The sequence below is a fragment of the Pelophylax lessonae genome, assembly GCF_965119305.1.
Source record: "Pelophylax lessonae genome assembly, chromosome: 3".
In the NCBI taxonomy this organism is placed as follows: Eukaryota; Metazoa; Chordata; class Amphibia; order Anura; family Ranidae; genus Pelophylax; species Pelophylax lessonae.
This window is the reverse complement of record NC_138770.1, coordinates 492,728,326-492,752,664: the sequence shown is the minus strand read 5'-3', so window position 1 is coordinate 492,752,664 and position 24,339 is coordinate 492,728,326. Positions and strand designations below refer to the sequence as shown.

The 24,339-nt window shown below is 47.0% G+C and overlaps 1 protein-coding gene across 1 annotated transcript in view; it reads right to left on the bottom strand.

Moving 5' to 3' along the window:
- SOS1 (SOS Ras/Rac guanine nucleotide exchange factor 1) overlaps positions 1-24,339 on the bottom strand; it is a 628,878-nt gene that overhangs the window by 405,830 nt on the left and 198,709 nt on the right. Inside the window, exon 7 of the mRNA XM_082249445.1 lies at positions 6,032-6,142. Coding sequence (XP_082105571.1) covers positions 6,032-6,142 — 111 coding nt within the window. The remainder of the gene's footprint in view (positions 1-6,031; positions 6,143-24,339) is intronic.

Genomic DNA, 24,339 nt, shown 5'->3' with positions numbered 1-24,339 from the left:
TACATATCTGCAATTACTTGGGGCTCATATACATGGGCATGGAAAAAAAAAAAAAAAAAAAAAAAACAGCTTTCAGGGGGTACTTGCTACTAAATACAGCTATATGAACGCCAATGTGCCCATGCACAATCTGCAGTTTATGTCCATTTTTTTAGAGCATTTGGAAAAGTTTTTTTTTTTTTTTATGCTGTAAGCATGTAAACATCAGATGCAATCTCTAGACCAACCAGTGCACCTGACACCCAAGACCAGGTTATCTGTTATCTGGTGGTTCAAGAATCTAGCTGGTTGGGTAAATCCTTCCTTCCACTTTTACAAATGTTTCTCAGGACTAAATACCTTGACAATGCAAGGTCTTAAAAGCTGAAAGAAGCTCATCTTCCTTCACCATTCCAAAATGCTGAGCCATCTGGTTGTCCCTTCAATTCTGGACCTTTCGGTTGCAGGACTATCTGATCAGGATTCAGTCTGACAAAGACACAGCAGTGGCATATATCAATTATTGGGGAAGAACCATGGGTCATGCCACGGAAATGGAAGCAGAGAAGATTTTGTCTTGGGCAAAACTTCACTTTAGCCTTGTCTGCGGTTGGTAGTCTTGAGTTGCTATGATCTGGAGTGGAATTAGGAAAATGGGATTGCCTTCAATGGAGATACCATCATTAACTCTGGAACAGTCAGTGCTTTAAGGCAAAAAATGGCCGAATCAACAACTTTAAAGGCCCACTTTTTAATAAATGCCACCTCAAAAAGAATATGCTCAGCAAAGTATTTAGGAGAAGAAAACTGTTTATCAGGCTGGGTCCTGTCTCTGTACATATTAGGTTCAAAGAAAGCACTGGAGGGGTTTTGGAGGCTAGACTAACAACAAGTAGTGGTTTCAGACACAAGTTGGTCCAGCTTTAAACACGTGTCCATTGCATCAAAAAAAACCAACATGTTATCTTTTAAGCTAACCATACTGATTCCTCCATCCACAAAAAGAAGGCAGATGGAGGAATTCCCCCAACTGGGACACTTTATTATGACAGCGACTCCCATCAAACCAGAATAAACTGATCGGTGGCTGAAGCTCATTGACAGGTTTTAACAAGTGTTACCACAAGGCTTAGGTGAAAGAACAGCATCTGCAGCTCATTGTCACTTATGCATTGTGATAACACTTTACCAAGTGTTATCACAATGCATAAGTGTAAAGACAAGACCACCACGGCCATATATTTCCTACTAGGATGCACTTACACAGAGACTTCTATTGCAAAGCACACTGGGAATCCCCATGCGCAACAGAGGTAGACGAATACTCTTTAGGGTCATCATAATCTAATGTTTATTAACAAGCAGACCCTGCATTCCAAGCAAGGATTTATTTTTATTTTTTTTTTTAAATAAGGACCCCATTCCTCTTGCTAAAAGGCTGAACTAAATAGAAAACACAAAATCTGTTGAGGGAAAAGTTAGTTAATATATTTACCTTACCCCAGTTTCTGTGCTGCAGAGCAAGATCTTGAAGAATGTGAAGTAGCCTAAATTCCACAAGATGATGATGCTGCAGAGTCCAAAACGTGAGCTACTTTGCATTCCCCAGGATCTTGCTTAACCACTTAAGCCCCGGAAGATTTTACCCCCTTCCTGACCAGGGCCTATTTTGCGATTCGGGACTGCGTGATTTAATGGACAATTGCGCGGTCGTGCGACGCTGTACCCAAATGAAATTTACGTCCTTTTTTTCCCACAAACAGAGCTTTCTTTTGGTGGCATTTGATCACCTGTGCGATTTGTTGATCATGCGCTATAAAAAAAAAATAGCGACAATTTTGCAAAAATAATATTTTTTTTATATTTTTTTTATTTTCATTTTTTTATATGAAATTCCCCAAAAAAATGTAAAAATTAAATTTTTTTTAACATTTTAGGCCAATTTGTTTTCTGCTACATATGTTTGGTAAAAAAAAAAAAAAAAAAAAAAAAAAAAAAAAACGCAAAAAGCGTATTTTGATTGGTTTGCGCAAAAGTTATTGCGTTTACTAACTAAGGGAAAGATTTTTGTCATTTTTGTTGTTTTTCTTTTTAACGAGTAATGGCGGCGATCTGCGTTTTTTTTTTTACGGTACTGCGACATTGCGGCGGACAGATCGGACCCTTGACTGACATTTTTGACACTTTTGGGGGTACCAGTGACATTACTACAGTAATCAGTGCTATACATATGCACTGTTACTTTAAAATGACACTGGGAGGGAAGGGGTTAACTTTATTGGAGAGGGAGGGGTTAAGTGTGTCCCTAGGGACGTGTTTCTTACTGTGATTGGATGTGGCTTTGTGTGTAACAGCACAGATCAACGGTCCTACATAGCAGGACCGAGTGATCAGTGCTTTTACACAGGGGAAAGTGACAGGGGGCTCCCTCTCCACCCGTCGATCGCGAGTGACCGGCGGACATCGGGTCCGCCGGTCACACGCGCCGGCTTCTTCGGGTACGAGCAGGGGCGCGCCACCGGCGGTGCGCGCTCGCCCCCTATTCGCTCCCAGGCTAGTGACGTACCGGTACGTCACTTTGCCCGGGAGGGGCTGACCGCCGCCGTATATAGTCGGGCTGCGGGCGGCAAGTGGTTAATAATGAGGACATCAACCTCACTTTGGCACCCAGGCAGAAGCCAATGATAAGTATATTAGGTAAAGAAATCAGGTGCGCTGCCCTAGTGCATATGTGCAACATACAAAATGATGTAAACAAATAAACCAAAAATGCAATAATAATGCAAAAAAATGAAAACGTATGCAAATCGTGTAAAACAAAAAATGTCCAGAAGGTGACTAGTGATACACCAATGTGCAATAAACGTCCATATTATAAGTCCATAAATAAAGTGCAAAAAATGGTGACAAAAACTTGCAGCTTGGGGAAAGGTGAACTGTGATTGGAAGGTGCAAAGTCCCACCACCAGCTTGGCCTCTTACCAGAAGTTAAACGTTAAGGGCATATATGAATATGACCGCTCCAAAGGTCATGCAGCCAGGTAGAAAAGTTCCCAGAAATACAGAAGGCACTCTGACACACTCGTGCTCCCTAGACTCTTACCGGACAAAAGCCAAACAAGAAGCCTGGTTCTATGGTGATGAGTGGTCCTGCCGGGGGTTACTGGACTCTAGGATGGCTGATGTCGACCAGACTAAGGAGTTACAGCAGCCAATCAGAGTCTAGCCACCTTTGGCAGGATCTTCTTTCGTCAGGCTTTCTGACTGGGTCTGTTCCTCTTGGACACAAGCAACTACATCAGCCATCCTAGAGTCCAGTAACCCCCGGCAGGACCACTCATCACCATAGAACCAGGCTTCTTGTTTGGCTTTTGTCCGGTAAGAGTCTAGGGAGCACGAGTGTGTCAGAGTGCCTTCTGTATTTCTGGGAACTTTTCTACCTGGCTGCATGACCTTTGGAGCGGTCATATTCATATATGCCCTTAACGTTTAACTTCTGGTAAGAGGCCAAGCTGGTGGTGGGACTTTGCACCTTCCAATCACAGTTCACCTTTCCCCAAGCTGGAAGTTTTTGTCACCATTTTTTGCACTTTATTTATGGACTTATAATATGGACGTTTATTGCACATTGGTGTATCACTAGTCACCTTCTGGACATTTTTTGTTTTACACGATTTGCATACGTTTTCATTTTTTTGCATTATTATTGCATTTTTGGTTTATTTGTTTACATCATTTTGTATGTTGCACATATGCACTAGGGCAGCGCACCTGATTTCTTTACCTATTCTACAACATACACTCTAAGGTAGCAGCACACCCTATATTGAATCAGCGCACTTTCCTACCCACCACAATGATAAGTATATTGAATCATTTTTTTTCCCCCCACAGGTTTTTTTTTTTTTTTTTATAAGCAAAGCGCAGTGATTCAGCAAGGAGAATGAGAGGGGGCTCACACTAAATAAGGGTGCCTTGGTATTTTAGAGCAATGTCAAAATAAAGTAAGATTTTATTAGATTGGGATTGTATGCACCACAAAAATATTATTTTTGACTGACAATCTTACAATCCAAGCCGGCACTAGCTGAGGACTGGAACATCCACCTGGTAAAACGTAATGGTAAATAAAGCACACAGGCGTTCAGGTGGCAGCCTTGCAAATTTGAGAAACAGTTGTCTAATTCTATAAAGCATTAAATAATCTGGTGGAGTGCAGTTTGATTGGGAAAGGGGGAACTTTGCATTGAGGTGATAAGCTTGAACGATGAGCTGTCAAATCCACCTGGAGATAGTGAATCCAGCAGACTGGGAGTTTGATGTTGAACCTGGAAGCCAGGAGATCCACTACCAGTGTTTACACCCTGCAAGGTCTTGAAAGAGACAATTCTTAAGAGTCCAGAAGTTGAAGACTGAGGAAGTCTACCTGCCAATTTTCCACACCTGGGATGTGCACGGCAGACAGAGCTGAAACGTGAAGTCCTGTCCGAGACGGAATCCGATCTGCTTCTTTATAAGCTGTGAGACTCTGGCTCCTCCCTGGTTGTTGATGTAAGCCACTACCTGTGACACTGTCTGATCAAATCTTGGTTGGGTTAATTCACAGATGAGAGGTCCAATGTTGAAGGTGTCCCGAGTTCTCAAATATTGGTCAGGAAACCAGCTTTTTCCAGTGACTAAGTCCCTTTAATCGAGATGGTATCCAGGACTGCTCTCTGGCCCAAAAGTCTGATGATGTCCATTGTGAGAAAATCCCAAAACACTTGAAAGAAGGACTTCCCCAAACCCAGCACAGAGTCCAGTGGAGTCTAGAGTCTATACATGGTAGCAACAAGTCTGACATTTGTTCAGGGGAAGGAAGACCTTGGACAGGGCCGTATCTAAGATCAGGCTGAATTAATCCAAATAATGGGACAGTTTCAATGCTAACTTCTGGATGTTTAGGATGTAACAGAATCACTGGAGGTTCTGCAGTCTGTGGGTTTACAAAGCCTAGGTTGACTGTTCTTTGGAAAAAGGTAATGCAGATATTCCCTTTTGGGATGCCTTGAGAGCAAAGCAGAGCAACACCAGGGTCTAGCAAATTGGTGAAGACCCGAGGTGCAGTGGACAGAATACTAATGTGTTGCCCTTCACTTTTAATGTTGCAAAGGCCAGCAGACACAACTTTGATAAGCGAGGGAACCCCCTTAATGATCATTAGGACTTTTTCGTGGGGCTGGAGGAATAGAGGCAGAACTCAGTCCCAACCCTTAACTCAAACTTCCTGAAGCTTGTTAAAAGCCTGCGTAAGCCTGTGTAAGCCTTCTAGCAGCTTGTTTAAAGTGGCAATCAATACTCCCCTTAGGTTCTGTGCTCAACATTTACAAACCGGAGTTAAATGATACTTCTAAATCTTCAAGAAGGCTTGCTGAAAGCACTACAAATGCTTTGTCAAAGCTTGCTGTGTACACTGCTCTTATAAAAGCTGAAGCCTTTATGAAACAGGCCTATATGTATTATTCTCTTGACCTACTTCAGTATTAGGTCTTGTGGTTATTTAGCAAGTCATATTACCGTCCACTAGCACTGCCCATTGGTCATGCGCACTTTGTACTGCTATGGTGGAGGCAGCAGTTAGCTTCCATCAAGGCACACTGTCACCATGATAATATGTATGTTAGGCTATGTAGCATTCATGTACTTCCATCAACACAGTTCTGAGTGCACATGCGTCAGTTGTGCAATGATGCAGAATGCTTTCTATGACCTGTTGTAGATTTTTTGTATTGTAAATGAAATGTGAACTCTGACAGTGGCTGACTCGTGTCAGCAAGTTAAGACATTAACTTAGAATTTGAACAGATGGTTTGCGAATCCTAAAATATAGTGTGCAGAGTAAGGTCAACAATCGCAGCTTACATTCTTCTTTCTGCACAAGTTTAGTTTACACACAAACACAATGAGACAAATTTGCACAGAATATATATTAGACAGGGCATAAAAGTTACAAGATAACTTTAAAGAGCTACAAGTTAAATTTATATCTTGTCCCCTAAACAGATTGTATTACCTGTAAATAAAGAGCAGCACCAGGCTTTGAAAGTTGACCAAGGAAGTGATCATGAAAACCTGGTCGAAGAATATCTTGAGCATAAGACTCATATGGGTCAAAAGCTAATTCCTACAAGGAGACAAAGAAACATAAATCATAGTTGAATGCACTATATACAGCTGAATAATCACACTGTTCATATTGCTTTTAACAAGTTTATTGCTATTCAAGATGATAAATTTCATACTTAGTGAAAAATTCATAAAGTGTATCTAATGTCAAAACTTTTTTTCATTTTTATTTTTGAATAAAGTGTTAAAGGGTTACATCCCAAGTTTCCAAAATCCAAAACCCTGATTTGCCACCAGAACAGAAATAGAGGGGCAATGTAATATGGACAATAGCTTTGTGGCACCCCTATAAAAAGGGATTTACAGCACGTTGAAGAGATATTCCCTCACTTCCTGTTGTGTTTACAATAAGTGAAGGGAAATATTCTCAAAGGCAAAGAGATGCCAAAAAAGTCTGTTGGTTATAACCACTCTCTGATCAACCCAAAAGGAAAAAAAAAAAAAAAAGAAAGAAAAAGAAGAGTTGTGGCTTTATATATACAGTTGTGCTCAAAAGTTTGCATACTACCCTGGCAGAACTCATGAACTTTTGGCAACAATACCTAAAATATGAATGATCAAGGAAAAAAAATAGGATTTCTGACTTACCGTAAAATCCATTTCTCTGATGTTCATTGATGGACACGGCTTCTGATCTTCTTGACCATTGGGTTATATGGCCTATAGGAGATCTTCTTGACCATTGGGTTATACGGGTTATACGGCCTATAGGAGTAGGACACTAGACAGAAAAATAAATTGACTACGCCTATGGCCAGTCCCAAGATGTATAATCCCCCTATCTGCTATAGGTACTCAGTATTGTTACAAGAAGTGTCAGAAGAATTACAACTCCACAGAGTTGTAATTTTCTCTTTCGTTCATTGACGGACACAGCTCCTGATCTTCTTGACCATTGGGACGTCCCAAAGCAGTGTCAAACATGAGGTGTGGGAACAGCAAGAAAAAATTCCCAAGGCTTAACCATAGCCAAAAAGGTAACAGGAGCTCAACCAAAACAACTGGAGCCCACCTGAAAAACAGTACACCCCCAAAGAGGGAACAAGCCCCCTAAACAGCAGCCTGCGAAACCTTGCGCCCAAAATAGACATCCGCAGATGCCAACGCATCCACTTTATGAAATATTGTGAAAGTGTGCAGGGAAAGGGAGGTCTGAGTCATCGTCTGTCTGTTCCACCTAGAAATGGTCGCAGAAGAAGTGGATAGTCCTTTTTAAGGCCCATCCGCAAGCACAAATAGTAAGTTTGACTTCCTAAAAGACTCCGTAGCTGCCAGCTACACCCAAATAACACAAACCACATCCAGGGAAGGCAACGCAATATCCTTAGGATGTTTTGGCCTGGGACACAGAAAAGGTAACAACAATGTCCTCATTCAGATGGAAATCAGAGATCACCTTTGGAAGGAACAATGGACAGGGGTGAAAAACCACCTTATCTTTGTGGATCACCAAATAAGGGGAACGACAAGATAACGCCGCCAATTCCGACACCCTGCGTGCAGAGGTGATAGCCACCAAAAAGGCCACTTTCTGGCATAGCGTAAGTAGGGGAATCTCCCAAATATTTTCAAAGGGAGGCTTCTGTAGAGCAGAAAGCACCAAGTTGAGATCCTAAAGCTATAGTGGGGACCGCGTCGGTGGAGGTAAATGTTGAACCTCCCGAATAAAAGTATGCACCAGGGAGTGCGTGGCCAAGGGTCTTTAAAAGAAGACCGCCAAGGCTGACACCTGACCCTTAATGGTACTCAAGGCCAATTTCTGCTCAACCCCCCGTTGAAGGAAGGTCAAGACCCGAGCCACCAAAAAAGAGTGGAGGGTGAACAGCAAGCGACTCACACCACGAAATGTACTCTTTCCACGTATGATGGTAGATCATCCTACAAGAAGACTTCCTAGCCTTCAGTAGTGTGGGAATCACCGACCCAGACAAACCTCTATCCTTCAGCACATGGCTTTCAACAGACAAGCCATCAAAGCCAGTGACTGTAAAGTAGGGTGGAAGATTGGCCCTTGCGACAGCAGATCCTCCATGATAGATAGTCTCCAAAGGGTGTCGACCAGCCGCACGGGGTTGGCGTAACAAGACTGGCGAGGCAAATCTGGGGCCACTAGAATGACCGGAATTCCTTCTGCCTCGATCCTGCGCAAGAGTCTTGGCATATGATTGAGAGGAGGGAAAGTGTAAATCAGACGATACTGGCCCAAGGGGGCCACCAGCGCCCTGTGGCATCTGTTAACGGATCCCGTGACCGTGCCACAAACCTGTGCACCTTCCTGATAAGCGGAGATGCCAACAGATCCACCTCAGGTTCGGCCCACCGGAGACACAGCTGGTGAAACACCTCCACAGGAAGAAACCACTCCCCTTGGTCCACCGCCTGCGGACTGAGATAACCCACCTGCCAATTTTTCACCCTAGAATGTGTACGGCGGAGAGGGCTGGGTAAAAAAACATTCTGCCCACCTAAGAATGCCGGCTAACTCCAGAGCTGCCAATACACTTCTTGTTCCACCCTGGTGATTGACATAAGCCGCGCCCGTGGCAGTGGCAGTGGCAGTGTCCGAGTAGATTCGCACTGGACACCCTTGAAGGCGATCTGTCCAGTGATGCAGGCATGATCACTCTGAGTTCCAGGACATTGATCGGGAGTCTGGACTCTTCTAGTGTCTAAACTCCCTGAGCAGAGTGCCGACCCAGGACACCTCCCCACCCGGACAGACTGGCATCCGTGGGGACCACTGTCCAATACAGGGGAAGAAAAGATTTGCAATGATGAAGAGCTTGAAAGCAAAGCCACCAGATCATAGACACCTTTGTTTTTCGGCTCAGTCGGATCTGATTGTCCAGAGACTCCTGACACTTGTCCCATTTGGCCAAGATCACCCTTTGTAGGGACCTCGAATGGAACTGTGCAAATGGGACCGCCTCAAAAAGGTAGAAACCATCAGGCCCAGCCCCCTCATGCAAGTCCGGAGGGATGACAACCTGCTGGACAGCAGGAGATGAATCGCAGCATGCAACTTCTGGAGTTTGTCCAGAGGAAGGAACACTATGGCTAGAGCCGAGTCCAGAGTCAGACCCAGATAGTCCAGTTTCCTGGAAGAGCAGACGTCTGAAAATTTAGAAGCCAGCCAAACTCCCTCAGAGTCCGTATAGTGATGTCCATCTTGTCCGTCAGAGCAGTAGGAGACTCTCCTCACAAGAAAAGGTCGTCTAGGTAGCTCAGAACTGCAATTCCTCGCTGACGTAATAATGTCAGGACCGAAGCCAACACCTTTGAGTCTAAAGAGGTAACTAAAGGGTAATGCCACAAACTGATAATGCTCCTCTCCAACAGCAAAGCAGAGGAAGCTTTGGTTGGACACATATTGGAATGTGTAAGTAAGCGTCCTTGATGACGATAGAGGCAAATAAATCCCCCTGATGCAAGGATGCCACCACCGTGTGAACATTCTGAACTTCTGTACCCGCACAACTGGACGCACCTTGCCTTCTTTCTACGGGACCATTAACAAGTTTGAACAAAGCCCCTGAAAACGTTTCGGAGATGGAACCGGAACAATTACCCCTTGAAGAAACAGGTCTTGCACTGCCCCGACCGCTTGCAATCGGTTCAGGGGCACACGCACATTGGAGGGAAAGAACTTTTTGGGAGGGTAAGAAGGAAACTCGATCTTGTAGCTGGATCGGATCGTATCACTTCGTGGACCCACTTGTCTTGCACCAAGGGTCCGGAAACGAGCGAAGATGTCCCACCACCCCAGGCATGGGTGAGGGTGCACCTTCATGCATAAGGAGTCTTGTCTGAGGGACTGGAGAACCCCACTTTGGACTTGCCAGACCAAGTTTGCCTGGATCCTCCCTGAGGGACAAAAAACTCCCTGTGAGAAGAGGATGGGCCACGTCTGTGACGAGGTTCCTTACCCTTACTAGCCTGAGGGAGAAAGGTGCTCTTCTCCCCTGTGGGGCTCTTAATGATGTCATCTAGGGTAGCTCCAAACAGGCGATCTCCTAGAAAAGGAAGATCGGTTAAGGCTTTTTTTTTTTTTTTTTTTTTTTTTTAGGAGGTCTGGCCTGCAGACCAACCTTTGAGCCATAAAACACCACTGCCAAAACAGACATTCTAGAAATCAGGGGAGCCGCATCCAATGAGGCATCACAGATAAATTGCAGCCCCTGGACCAACTGGTCCGCTAGCTCTGCAAAGGCAGGGGGAGCTGCTCACCTTTCCAGGTCACGGCGTAAAAGCTAAGCCCACTCATCAGAGTTTGTGACACCAGGGCAATGGTGAAGACCGGTGAACATACTGCGGGCCATAGCCTCCGCCTTTCTGTCAGCCGGATCCTTAAAAGCCGGCGATTCTTCTACTAGAACTATGGTTGCATTATTCAACCTGGAAACCGGGGATCCACCACCGGTGGAACAGTCTCTTCAAAATGCACCCATTTGAAGAGGGACTCTTCAAATTGGTAACACATTGCAAATCGCTTAGGGACCACAAATGGATGTTCTGGACATTCCCACTCTTTTGCGACAAATCTGTGAAAATAAGAAGGAAATGGAAACACCTTCGCCACTCTAGACGGCTTGCAAGTGCCAAAGGGAACCAGGGCCTCCGCCGTAGCGTCAGTTTTTTCGACCTCCAAAACTCACGCACAGACACAATTAGTGTGTCCACCCGCACCTTTTCGTGAGCGGTTACAGGAGTGGAGGAATCATCCTCACTATCTGAAAACTCAGGGGGCGAGGCCAAAGACCCCTCAGGATTGGCTCCGTCCACGGCAGCCAGATCAGATACAGAATCTGAGGAGACAGATGAAGCAGGGGAAGGCGGAGGGTGCATTTTACAACCCCATCGCCCAAAAGCGACCTCCACCTGGGACACAAAGGACTCCAGGACCGCCATCAGTGCATCAGTTGATGGTTGGGACCCGGAGGGCCCCGCAGGCTCTTAGAGAGGGTCAGGTGGAAAATGTGCTCCAAAGACTCCATGAGGAATAAGGGTACCCCACAAAAGTGCAAAAAAAAAAAACACTGCTAAAAAGGGACACTCCCACCGCGCTGGTAACACCACCGATTTGCCAGCCACAGAGCAACCCCCGATCCTGCAGCGGAGAAAGGGAGAGGACCCCACCAGACTCACCACACCACCAGGCAGTCACCGGCAGCACCAGGATCAAAGCACAACATGTGCGGCGTCCAGGAAGGAAAGAGGCCCAGGAGTCAGCACCAGGTGATAAGGATGGACTCCCACAGCTAAAATGGATGCCCAGAAGGGTCCACAGTAATGGCCGCCATTCAATTCAATTCCGGAGTAACACAATATGGCCGCTGCGGCTACACAAACATGACTGCCAGCCTATAAAGAAAATAGGCTACAACAGAATGGCGCGGAGCTCCAGGAGGGATCCTTGGGCCCAGGCAAGACCCAGAGCAAGAAGGGGGGGCCGTGACAGGAGCCCCCCAGGTACAGCTCCCCAGCTGATCGCCGGTGGCGTACTCCCCCCGCCCCTATCGCCAGTACAGCACCCTGGCCTAACCCCAGGAGGTAGCCAGACTACCCTACAACCCCAGTATAGGTGGAGGGGGGATGGGAGGCAGAGTGGAAGGGATAGATGACCCACAGGACCACCAGAATCAGGGTGGGCCTAACAAGAAGGAGGGAAACTTGGGGGTCCGACTGTCCAAGGGAGGGGCCCGTGTCCCCCTCAAAACCCTCCAAGGGGAGAGGGGGGATAGCTACTCACCATACCAAGAACCAGGCGGGCACTGCTCCAGACAGAACCTCCTCAACATCGAAATGGGGGGGGCTGTCTGCCAGGAAGAACGCTGCGACGCAGGTCGAGACCCGGTCATATGAGACCTCGCAAGGCGTTTAACTCGCAGGCCAGCCCCCCGTCCGGTGGAGCTATGGTCTGCGCACTCACTGGCCAGACTGGGATGACCACTGGAGTACTTATAGCAGAAAGGGGGAATATACCTTCTGGGGCTGCCCATAGGCATAGTCAAGTTCTTTTTCTGCCTAGTGTCCTCCTTGGGTAGGGGCAGTATAACCCAATGGTCAAGAAGATCAGGACCTGTGTCCTTCAATAAACAAAAGTAATACTGTCTTTTATTTAACCACTTGCCGACCGGATGCCGCAGATTTACTGCGGGAGGCTGGCTCGGTTGCGCCAAACGGTCGCACGTGGTGCTGGAGAGTGAGTGTGTGCTCCCGCCCCCACTGGGCAGTGGGGATGCCGATCCACGGGACTGGCAGCCGCGGTTGCCACCGGGCTCCCGCAATCACTCCCGGCTGAGAGAGCAGGACGGTCATCTGTTGTAAACACAGCTGACTGTTCTTCTCTCTGAAATGATCACAGAGAGCCTGTGAGCCTTCTATATAGGATCACAGGTCTCTGTGGTCATTTCGCAAGCCCATCCCCCATACAGTTAGAAAACACTTCCTTAGGCTCACACTTAACTCTTTGATCACCACTGTGATCATTCCCTGTCAATGTCATTATTACAGTAACAGTGCATATTTTTAGCACTGATTACTGTAGAAATGTCACTGGTCCCCGCAAAAGTGTCAAAAATGTCAGTTAGGGGTCTGATCTGTCCGCCATAATGTTGCAGTCCCGCTAAAAATCGCAGGCCATTACTAGTAAAATAAATAAATAAAATGACAAATCTTTCCCCTAGTTTGAAGAGGCGATAACTTTTGCGCAAACCAATTAAAATATGCTCATTGCGATTTTTTTTTACCAAAAATATTGTAGCAGAATACAAATTGGCCTAAAAGGATGAAAAATTCTGATTTTTAAATTATAATTTTTTTTTTTGGGGGGGGGGGGGATGTTATATAGCAGAATGTGAAAATATTTTTTATTTTTTGTTTTTTTCAGAATTGTCACTCGCAAAAAATGAAGAAAAAAAAAATCACAGAGGTGATCAAATACCACCAAAAGAAGCTCCATTTGTGAAAAAAAGGACATCAATTTTATTTTGGTACAGTGTCGCACGACCGCGCAATCTTCCCTTAAAGTAACAGTGCCAAATCACAAAATATGGCCAGGTCATTAAAGGGGCAAATCCTTCCGGTCCAGAACTGGTTAAGGATAGTGATTAGGGCTGGGCGGTAAAACGATACCGATATGTATCGCGATAGTCACGTGATCGATAGCAATACAAAAATTGCACGATAAAACGTTTGATATTAGAACCGTATATACTCGAGTATAAGCCGAGTTTTTCAGCACATTTTTTTGTGCTGAAAACGTACCCCTCGGCTTATACTCGAGTCAAGGAAAAAAAAAGTCCGCTCCGACGGGTTTAAGCTTTAAAAATGGCGCCGCCCGTCGCATACATGTCACCGCACACGCGCCGGCGCCGCTCGGGAGAGGCCGGGAATAGCCGAAATTATACGAGCAGTGGTGACGCGTGCGCAATGACGAGGCGGCGCCATTTTTAAAATGAAGGCGCCTCTGGAACAGGTAAGTGAAACAGCTTCACTACCTGCCATTATGCAGGGCTGCTGCGGGCACACTACAAGGGATGCAGTGCTGCGGGCATGGTCTACCTGTACCATGCCCACAGCACTGCATCTCCTGTAGTATGCCCACAACCCCGGATCCTCTTGTACCATGCCAGTACCCTGCATTCTCCTGTACCATGCCAGTACCCTGCATTCTACTGCACCATGCCAGTACCCTGCATTCTCCTGCACCATGCCAGTGCCCTGCACCATGCCAGTGCCCTGCACCATGCCAGTGCCCTGCATTCTCCTGCACCATGCCAGTGCCCTGCATTCTCCTGCACCATGCCAGTGCCCTGCATTCTCCTGCACCATGCCAGTGCCCTGCATTCTCCTGCACCATGCCAGTACCCTGCATTCTCCTGTACCATGCCAGTACCCTGCATTCTCCTGCATCATGCCAGTACCCTGCATTCTCCTGCACCATGCCAGTGCCCTGCATTCTCCTGCACCATGCCAGTGCCCTGCATTCTCCTGCACCATGCCAGTGCCCAGCATTCTCCTGCACCATGCCAGTACCCAGCATTCTCCTGTACCATGCCAGTACCCTGCATTCTCCTGCACCATGCCAGTACCCTGCATTCTCCTGCACCATGCCAGTGCCCTGCATTCTCCTGCACCATGCCAGTGCCCTGCATTCTCCTGCACCATGCCAGTGCCCTGCATTCTCCTGCACCATGCCAGTACCTGCATTCTCCTGCACCATGCCAGTACCCTGCATTCTCCTGCACCATGCCAGTACCCTGCATTCTCCTGCACCATGCCAGTTCCCTGCATTCTCCTGCACCATGCCAGTGCCCTGCATTCTCCTGCACCATGCCAGTGCCCTGCATTCTCCTGCACCATGCCAGTCACCCTGCATTCTCCTGTACCATGCCCGCCGCCCAGCATTCTCACCCTAGGGTCCTTATTTTAAATGGGTAATAAAAAATATCAATAATTATCAATATCGACCGATATGAAACACTGATATCGTGATACAGTTTTCAGCCATATCGCCCAGCCCTAATAGTGATCATATGAAGCGGTTTCCTATCATATAATTCTTTGGCTCCTTTTTAAATCATAACAGAAATCACCCAAATGGCCCTGATCAAACGTTTACATACCCTGGAATGTTTGGCTTTGGCACAGACATATAAGGTGACACACAGGTTAAAATGGCAATTAAAGGTTAATTTCCCACATCTGTAGCTTTTTGAATTGCAATTAGTATTTGTGTATAAATTGTTAAAGAGTTTATTAGCTCTCACGTGAATGCACTGAGCAGGCTGGATACGGAACCATGGGGAGCAGAAACTAACTGTCAAAAGACCTGCATAACAAGGTAATAAAACTTTATAAAGATGGAAAAGGATATAAAGAGATATCTAAAACCTTAAATTTACTAGTAATTACTGTTCAATCTCTTATTAAGAAGTGGAAAAGTTGGCGATCTCTTGATACCAAGCCAAGATCAGATAGACCAAGAAAGGTTGAAGCCACAACCTCCAGAGGACTTGTTCAGGATATAAAGAAAAATCCACAGGTAACCTCAGGGGAAATACAAGCTGCTCTGGAAAAAAGACGGCGTGGTTGTTTTTAAGGAGCACAATACAACAATGCTGGAAAAAAATATCTGCATGGTCAAGTTGCCAGGAAGAAGCCTTTCCTGCATCAATGCCACAAAAAAGTCTGATGAGCATGCCAAGGTGTTGTCAGACATATTGTAACAGGGATTTTTTGTGGCATTGGTGCAGTAAATTAAAAAGAAGCCAAAGAACTGTGTGATACTAAATGGCTTTATATGATTACTATCCTTACATAAAAGACAGTTTTTTGGCATAATCAGTCATATTTTCTGTGTTAATGTCAAAATGTCATGATTTCTGCCAGGGTATGCAAACTTTTAAAGCACAACTTTGTGTTAGAGATACTGTTTACTTCAACAATAAAAAGTGGGTAAGATTCTAAAGATTTTTCAGGAATGATCATAATAACAGATGGCAACATATTAAAGGGTTTACTCCAACCAAAATGCATATTTTCATTATATATGGAATCTGATCAAGTGTTTTACTCATTAGCTACATACATTTGTGACGACATCCAATGGCAAGATCTGCCCATTGTAGCTTTGTTCTGACTAGATTCATTTCACTGTAATATAGAGACATACCTGTATTTCCTCACTAGCCAGCCAGAGTAATTCTCATAAATGACTGATTCATAAACTGTCATCAATACTGACTGGTAAACGGAACCAAATGGCACAATGTACTGGTCAGGAAAAAAACACAACTTTCCTGGGAATTGTGAGCAACCAGTAGGATGATAAGCAGGAAGATATGCAGTGATCACAGGATATATTGGTGTCCATACACGTATTTTTATTTTCAAAATATCATTCAATGCAACTGAAATGATCAACCTCAATAAAAGTTTCTAACCAAAGACCTTCAATTTGACTGACTAAATGGACTCTTGATTGACTTCACCTCCGCCAAGTTGTTTAGCGGTGGCAGAATAACGGAATTTTTGTAAAATCTTACCTGTAAAATTCCTTTCTCTGAGTCCTCCGACAGTCGCCGCCTCTTCATATTCGTCACATATGGGGTATTAGACTTTGCTCCGAAGGAGTAGCTAGGCAACAGAATATGTTAACAATAAAGCTTTTAACATATCCCACCCTCAAGGGGTGGTCCCCTCAGTCAATACCCTCCTACTTCCTGCAACCATATCTCAGTTTTAGTGGAATAGCAGTAGAGTATACAACCAAACCCCAAAAGAGGGGCGGGGGCGGCGACTGTCGGAGGACTCAGAGAAAGGAATTTTACAGGTAAGATTTTACAAAAATTCCGTTTTCTCTTACGTCCTCCGACAGTCGCCGCCTCTTCATATTCGTCACATATGGGGACGTCCCAAAGCAGTGCAAACATGAGGGGTGGGAAACGCATCCGCGCCGAAAGGCAACGCAGTCTCCGCATCAAAGAAAGGAACCTTACCAAAGGAAGGAAACCAGCTGGGCAACAGCAAAAAACAAGTGCTCAACAGGAGCAACAACCCAGGAAAAGACAAAAAAACCAGGGGATACAAAACTTATCCCAACAGCCAGAAGTCCCCAACAAGGGACCCTAGGGAACAGCCGCACTAAGAACCTTGCGGCCAAAGGAAGCATCCGCCGATGCCTGAACATCTACTTTGTAGAATTTTGTGAAAGTGTGCACGGTCGACCAAGTCGCCGCCTTACACACCTGGGCTACCGAAGCCCCATGACGACAGGCCCAAGACGTACTCAGAGATCTAGTAGAGTGCGCCTTCACAGGCACAGGGGGAACCTTCCCCTGCAAAGCATAGGCCTGTTCAATGGTCTGCCTGATCCATTTGGCGATGGTAGAGGCCGAAGCCGCCATGCCCTTCCGAGGACCCTCTGGAAGAACAAACAAGGAGTCCGTCTTTCGAAAAGACTCAGTCGATTTAAGGTAAACCCTTATCGCCCGAACAACATCCAGAGAATGCAATCTCACCTCCTTTGGATGTTTAGGCTTCGCGCACAACGAAGGCAAGACAATATCCTCATTAAGATGGAATTCCGAAACTCGTTTCGGAAGAAAAGAAGGATTAGGTCGCAAGACCACCTTATCCAAATGAATAACCAGGTACGGAGACTTGCAGGACAAAGCCGCCAGCTCCGACACTCTGCGAGCCGAAGTGATCGCCACCAAAAAGGCGACCTTATTGGACAACATAGACAACGAGATCTCCCTGATCTGTTCAAAAGGAGCACGTTGTAACACAGATAGAACGAGATTCAAGTCCCAAGGGGGCAGAGGATCCCGCCTAGGGGGGACCAGATGCCGCACACCCTGAACAAAAGTGCCAACCAAGGAGTTGGAAGCCACGGGACGTTGAAACAGAACGGCCAGCGCAGACACCTGACCCTTTATCGTAGCCAGCGCCAAACGCTGATCAACACCCGTTTGAAGGAAAGACAGCACACGGGAAACAGAGTACGTGCGGGGTGAAAACCCCCTGGACTCACACCAGGCAAAATAGGCCTTCCAAGTACGGTAATAAACCTTCCCTGAGGAAGACTTCCTCGCGTTGATTAAAGTATGAACGACCTCTGGAGAGAGACCCCTCTCCTTCAGGACCTCGGTCTCAACAGCCAGGCCGTCAAAGCCAGCGACTGTAAAGCAGGATGGGACCAGGGGGATCAGCCCGAGACCCAGTCCGCATGATCCTCTTCATCCGAAGAACTAACTAACGCTGACAAAATAACAGCTAAGTAAAGGTAGAGAGAAAACTCAAACAAAATTTTAAAAAGAAGAAAGAGTCTGGGACAGAAAGTCCCAGCACAGAGAGAGCCAGCCACTCCTGACAAGCTAGACATTAAAACTGAGATATGGTTGCAGGAAGTAGGAGGGTATTGACTGAGGGGACCACCCCTTGAGGGTGGGATATGTTAAAAGCTTTATTGTTAACATATTCTGTTGCCTAGCTACTCCTTCGGAGCAAAGTCTAATACCCCATATGTGACGAATATGAAGAGGCGGCGACTGTCGGAGGACGTAAGAGAAATTTCTGTTTGCTTCTGATAAAACATCTGCGTATGCCATGCTGCATTGTTTAATATTTAATCATTCAATTATAGTTACATAGTTACATAGTTAGTGAGGTTGAAAAAAGACACCAGTCCATCCAGTTCAACCTATGATGTGTGTGTGTGTTTGCTTTTAACCGTACATTGTAAACCCCTGTATGTTGTGGTCTCTAAGGTGTCCATCTAACAGTTTTTTGAAACTATCAATGCTCCCTGCTGATACGACTGCTTGTGGAAGAGCATTCCACATCCTTACTGCTCTTACAGTGAAGAACCCCTTACGCATTTTAAGGTTAAACCGCCTTTCCTCTAGTTTTAGTGAGTGGCCACGTGTCTTATTGCATCTCCTTTCTCTGAATAGTTTGTTCCTTAAGCTAGGGTCGCCAGTACAGTATTTGAACATTGATATCATATCCCCCCTCAGTCGTCTCTTCTCCAGAGAGAATAAGTTCAGTGCTTGTAGTCTTTCCTCATAGCTGATGTCCTCCATTCCCCTAATTATTTTTGTTGCCCTTCTCTGGACTCTTTCCAGTTCCAGCACATCCTTCCTGAGGACCGGTGCCCAGAACTGGACAGCATACTCCAGATGTGGCCAGACCAGAGTCTTGTAGAGTGGGAGAATAATCTCTTTATTTCTGGAGTGAATCCCCTTTTTTATACATCCCAGTATTCTGTTGGCTTTACTTGCAGCGGCTTGGCATTGCATGCCACTGCCAAGCCTGTTGTCTACCAGTACCCCCAAGTCTTTTTCCATCCTAAACTCACCCAGAGGCTCCCCCCCTAGTGAGTAGCTTGCTTTCTGGTTTTTGGCCCCCAAGTGCATTACTTTACATTTTTCAACATTAAACCTCATCTGCCATGTAGTTGCCCACCCCGTTATTTTGTTCAGGTCCGCTTGTAAGGTTTCCACATCCTGCATAGAAGATATTGGCAAGCTTAGTTTAGTATCATCTGCAAATACTGAGATTGTACTAGATATCCCCTCCTCTAGATCATTTATGAATAAATTAAACAGGATTGGTCCCAGGACAGAACCCTGGGGGACCCCACTTTCCACACCCGCCCAATCCGAGTACTCCCCATTAATCACCACCCTCTGGACTATTATGAATCAGTATAATGGATCGCACGATTGTGCAGTTGAGGTCATGTGAAGTTATATACAACAAAAAGTATGTCTGAACAGCCGCACTCCAATGCAAATATTTACTGAAAAGAGGATAGCATACAGAGGTATAGATCAGAGACAGTTGACGGGTTTCACACTACTAACAGTGCTTAACCGCTTGCCGACCGCCGCACGACGATTTACGTCGGCAGTCAGCCCCTCACAGGCAAAGCGACGTAGGGCTACGTCGCTAGCCTGTGAGGCTCTAGAGAGCGAGCCCCGCCGCAGGCGTGCTCCCGCGCAGTCACGGACCCCCCCCCCCCCGCGTGTGCCCGGCGGACCCGATGTCCGCCGGGCACTTGCGATCTTCCGTTACACCGGAAGAAAGGCAGGCAGCTAATGTAAACAAAGCCGCCTGTCATTCTTCCCTGTGTAAGAATGGAGATCAAACGGTTCTGCAATGTAGGACCGTTGATCTCTGTTCTTACACTAGTAGCCACAGCCAATCACAGTTAGAAACACACTCCTAGGGACACACTTAACCCCTCCCTCTCCAATAAAGTTAACTCCTTCACTGCCAGTGTCATTTTTACAGTAACAGTGCATATGTATAGCACTGATTACTGCAGTAATGTCACTGGTAACCCCAAAAGTGTCAAAAATGTCAGTCAAGGGTCCGATCTGTCCACCGCAATGTCGCAGTCCCGCAAAAAAAATATCGCAGATCGCCGCCATTACTCGTTAAAAAAAAGAAAACAAAAATGACAAAAATCTTTCCCTTAGTTAGTAAACGCAATAACTCTTGCGCAAACCAATCAAAATACGCTTTTTGCGATTTTTTTTACCAAACATAAATAGCATAAAACAAATTGGCCTAAAATGTTAAAACATTTAGATTTTTACATATTTTTTTGGGGGAATTTCATGTAAAAAAATTTGAAAAATATTGTTATTTTTGCAAAATTGACGCTCTTTTTTTGTTTATAGCGCATGATCAAAAAAAAAAAAAAAATCGCACAGCTAATCAAATACCACCAAAAGAAAGCTCTGTTTGTGGGAAAAAAAGGACATCAAATTCGTTTAGGTACAGCGTCGCACAACCGCGCCATTGTCCGTTAAAGTCACGCAGTGCCGAATCGCAAAATAGGCCCTGGTCAGGAAGGGGGTAAAATCTTCCGGGGCTTAAGTGGATAATCAGCTATAATTAATAGCTATGATTAAGTACTAGAAAAGGAGCGATTTGAGGCGCCGGACCTATAAGTGCTAGGTGCTAAAACAATAACTATATAAATAATTGCATAAAAATATAAATACTTAAATATTAAATAGTCCAATATTTCATAAAGTGCAAAAAATACATGTAATAACGGAATTTTTGTAAAATCTTACCTGTAAAATTCCTTTCTCTGAGTCCTCCAAAAGTCGCCGCCTCCTCTATCACTATTGGGTATTGCAATCTGCTCCGCAGGAGTAGCTAGGCATATAGACTTAGTTAAAAACAAAAGGCATTTGCATGTATACACCCCTGGGGGCTGTCCCATCTGGTCAATACCCCCCTGCAGTGTCCACTCCTAACTCAGTTTGGTAGCATAGCAGTAAGTAACAAGAACCCCATAGAGGGGCGGGGGCGGTGACTGTCGGAGGACTCAGAGAAAGGAATTTTACAGGTAAGATTTTACAAAAATTCCGTTTTCTCTTACGTCCTCCGACAGTCGCTGCCTCCTCTAAGTCATAACTATTGGGACGACCCAAAGCAGTATAGACATGAGGGGTGGGAAACGCAACCGTAGAAGAGGCAACGCCATACCCATATCAGAGAAAGGAACCTTACATACACTGTAAGAGAACCCACTGGGCAACAGAAAAAAACAATGCTCAACAGCAGAGCAAATACCAACAGCCAGGGACCCATAAAAAAACAAGGGTCCTACATGGCACTGCCGCAATGAGAACTTTGCGGCCAAAGGAAGCATCAGCTGATGCCAGAACATCTACTTTGTAGAAACTTGAGAAAGTGTGCACCAGCGACCAAGTCGCAGCCTTGCACACCTGGGCCACCGAGGCCCTATGCCAACAAGCCCAGGGCGTACGCACAGAACTAGTAGAGTACGCCTTAACAGGGTAGGGTGGAACCCAATCCTTCAAAGCATAAGCCTGCTCAAGGGACTGTCAGATCCATTTGGCAATAGTTGCTGCGGACGCAGCCATGCCCTTCCGAGATCCCTCAGGAAGAACAAACAGGGAATCCGTTTTACGAAAGGATTCTGTAGACGACAGGTAAAACCTGATCGCCCGGACAACATCCAAAGTATGCAAGGCAATCTCCTTCAGATGCCTAGGCTTCGTGCAAAGCGAAGGCAGAACAATTTTTCCATTAAGATGAAATTCAGGGACCACCTTGGGAAGACCAAAAAGACGACCTTCTTGACAGCAGAGGCAAAGAGAACTCCCTGATATATGCAAAGGGAGCCCATCGAAAACACGGACAGAACCAAGTTCAAGTCCCATGGAGGTAAAGGCTCCTTCCTGGGAGGAGCCAAATGCCACACACCTTGAACGAAGGTGCGATTTAAGGAATTAGACGCCACAGGGCGCAGGAAAAAGACAACCAGTGCAGACACCTGGCCCTTTATCGTGGCCAGCGCCAAGCGCTGATCCACTCCAGACTGGAGGAAAGCCAACATTCTCGACATCGAGAAGAACAAGGGGAGAACCCCCTGGACTCACACCAGGCAAAAAAAAAAAAGCTTTCCAGGTACAGTAATAGATCTAACCAGAGGAGGATATCCCAGCCTTGATTAGGGGATAACCTCAGGAGATAGACCCTTGTCCTTCAAGACAAGGGTCTCAACAGCCAGGCTGTTAAGCCAGCGACTGTAAGCAAGATGGAAGATCGGACCCTGAGACAGGAGATCTACCCGCATGGGCAGACGCCGCAAAGGCACCACAGCCAGGTGAACAACGTCGGCGCACCAGGACCGGAGAGGCCACTCCGGCGCCACCAGAATCACCATGTGCGGTTCCGAGACCATTCTGCGAAGGAACCGGGATAGCAACTGAATCGGAGGAAAGGCGTACATCAGACGACACTGACGCCAAGGGGCCACCAATGCCTCAGAGGCAACCGCCAACGGATCGCGCGTTCTTGCCACGAACCTTTCCACCCTTCGATTTAGCCGGGGTGCGAACAGATCCACTTCTGGGGATCCCCACCTCGCACACAGCATCTGAAAGACCTCCGGGTGCAGGGACCATACCCCCTGGTCCAGAGTCTGGCGGCTCAGACAGTCGGCCTGCCAAAATCGCACACCCGGAGTATGAATTGCCGAGATCGCCGGGACATGATCCTCGGCCCCAGACAGAATGTCGGTTACCTCCCGGGCTGCCCGAGCACTCTTGGTGCCCCCCTGGTGGCTGATGTAAGCCACCGCGGTAGCATCGTCCGTCTGTACGCGGACAGGAAGGCCCCGGAGACGGTCCGACCACTGGAAGAGACAGAGTTTCATCGCTCGTAGCTCCAGCACATTCATCGGGAGGGAGGACTCCTCCTCCGACCAAGCGCCCCGGGCAGACAGGTTGCCCAAGACTCCACCCCAGCCCGACAGGCTGGCGTCCGCTGGAACCAGCGGCTGGAAAGGCTTGCCTTCCGCCACCGACGGGGACTGGATCCACCATAGAATAGCCAATCTGATCTGGCGACACAGGGAGACACCCAGATCCAAAGACTGAGGAAGTCTGTCCCACCTGGCCAGGATCTCCGACCGGAGAGCCCGCGCGTGGAACAGGGCAAAGGGAATCGCCTAGAAGGCCGACACCATCAACCCCAGGCCCCGCATGCAGGCCATGAGTGACGAGGACGGATTGTCCCTGAGGGACCTGAGTCCGTCCCGCAAAATCCGGAGCCAGTCCTCCGGCAAGAACACCTGTGCCTGAGCAGAGGTCAGAACCATTACCTGCTAGGGAAGGCGAAGCGGCGGAGACAATGTTGAATTTTGAACATTGATGACCCATTCGAACACCTGGAGCGTCTGTACCGCGAAGAACAGACCGCGCACAAGGGTCAGACTGGCACACGATCCCAGAAGCAGATCCAGTAGACCCAGGACCGGAGCCAACATCCCGGTAAACACCCTGGGTGCCGAAATGAGACCGAAGGGCAACGCCACAAACAGGTAGCGATCCCCTGTGACAGCAAACCGAAGGTACCACTGATGAACCTCGAAAATAGGGATGCGCAGATACGCATCCTGCAGATCCATCGCAACCAGGAATTCGCCTGGGCCCAAGGAGGCCACAACCGAACAGAGAGATTCCATTCTAAACTTCCGAACACGCACGAAGCGGTTCAGCGCTTACAGGTCCAGAATAGGACGCACTTTGCCCTCCTTCTTGGGCACAGTGAACAGAGTCTAATAAAACCCCCGTAACCCGTCCAGACGAGGTACCGGGACAAACACCCACTGAGCAAGCAGGTCCAACACCGTTCGATGCAAGTCCTGCAGCAGAGGAAAATAGGAGGGAAGGAATCTGTCCCCCGGCCGGGAAAGGAATTAGATCCGGAAACCCGATGGAACGATTTCCTAGACCCACCAGTCCGATAGCCAAGTCAGCCAAGGCCGGAGGAAATCGTGCAAACGTCCCCCCACCCCTGAAACGGGTGAGGGCGCCCCTTCAGGTAGAAGCGGACGGACCAGTCGAGCCGGCGTTGCCGGACTCCTGCTCACCTGCCCAGGGCTTCTTCCGGGTGCCCTGGGCCTGGAAGGTCTTGCCCTTGGGATGGGCCCGAAAGGCACGAAAGGACCCCCTAGTAGAACCAGACGCAGAACCCCGCCTGCCTCGAAAGGACTTGGACTTCGGGTTCTGGGGCAGCATAGAGCTCATGCCCCCCGTGACACCTGAAAACAGGGTGTCCAAAGCCTCGCCAAAAAGGCGAGAGCCAGCATAGGGAAGGTCAGCAACCGTTTCCCTGGAGGCCCGGTCGGCCGAC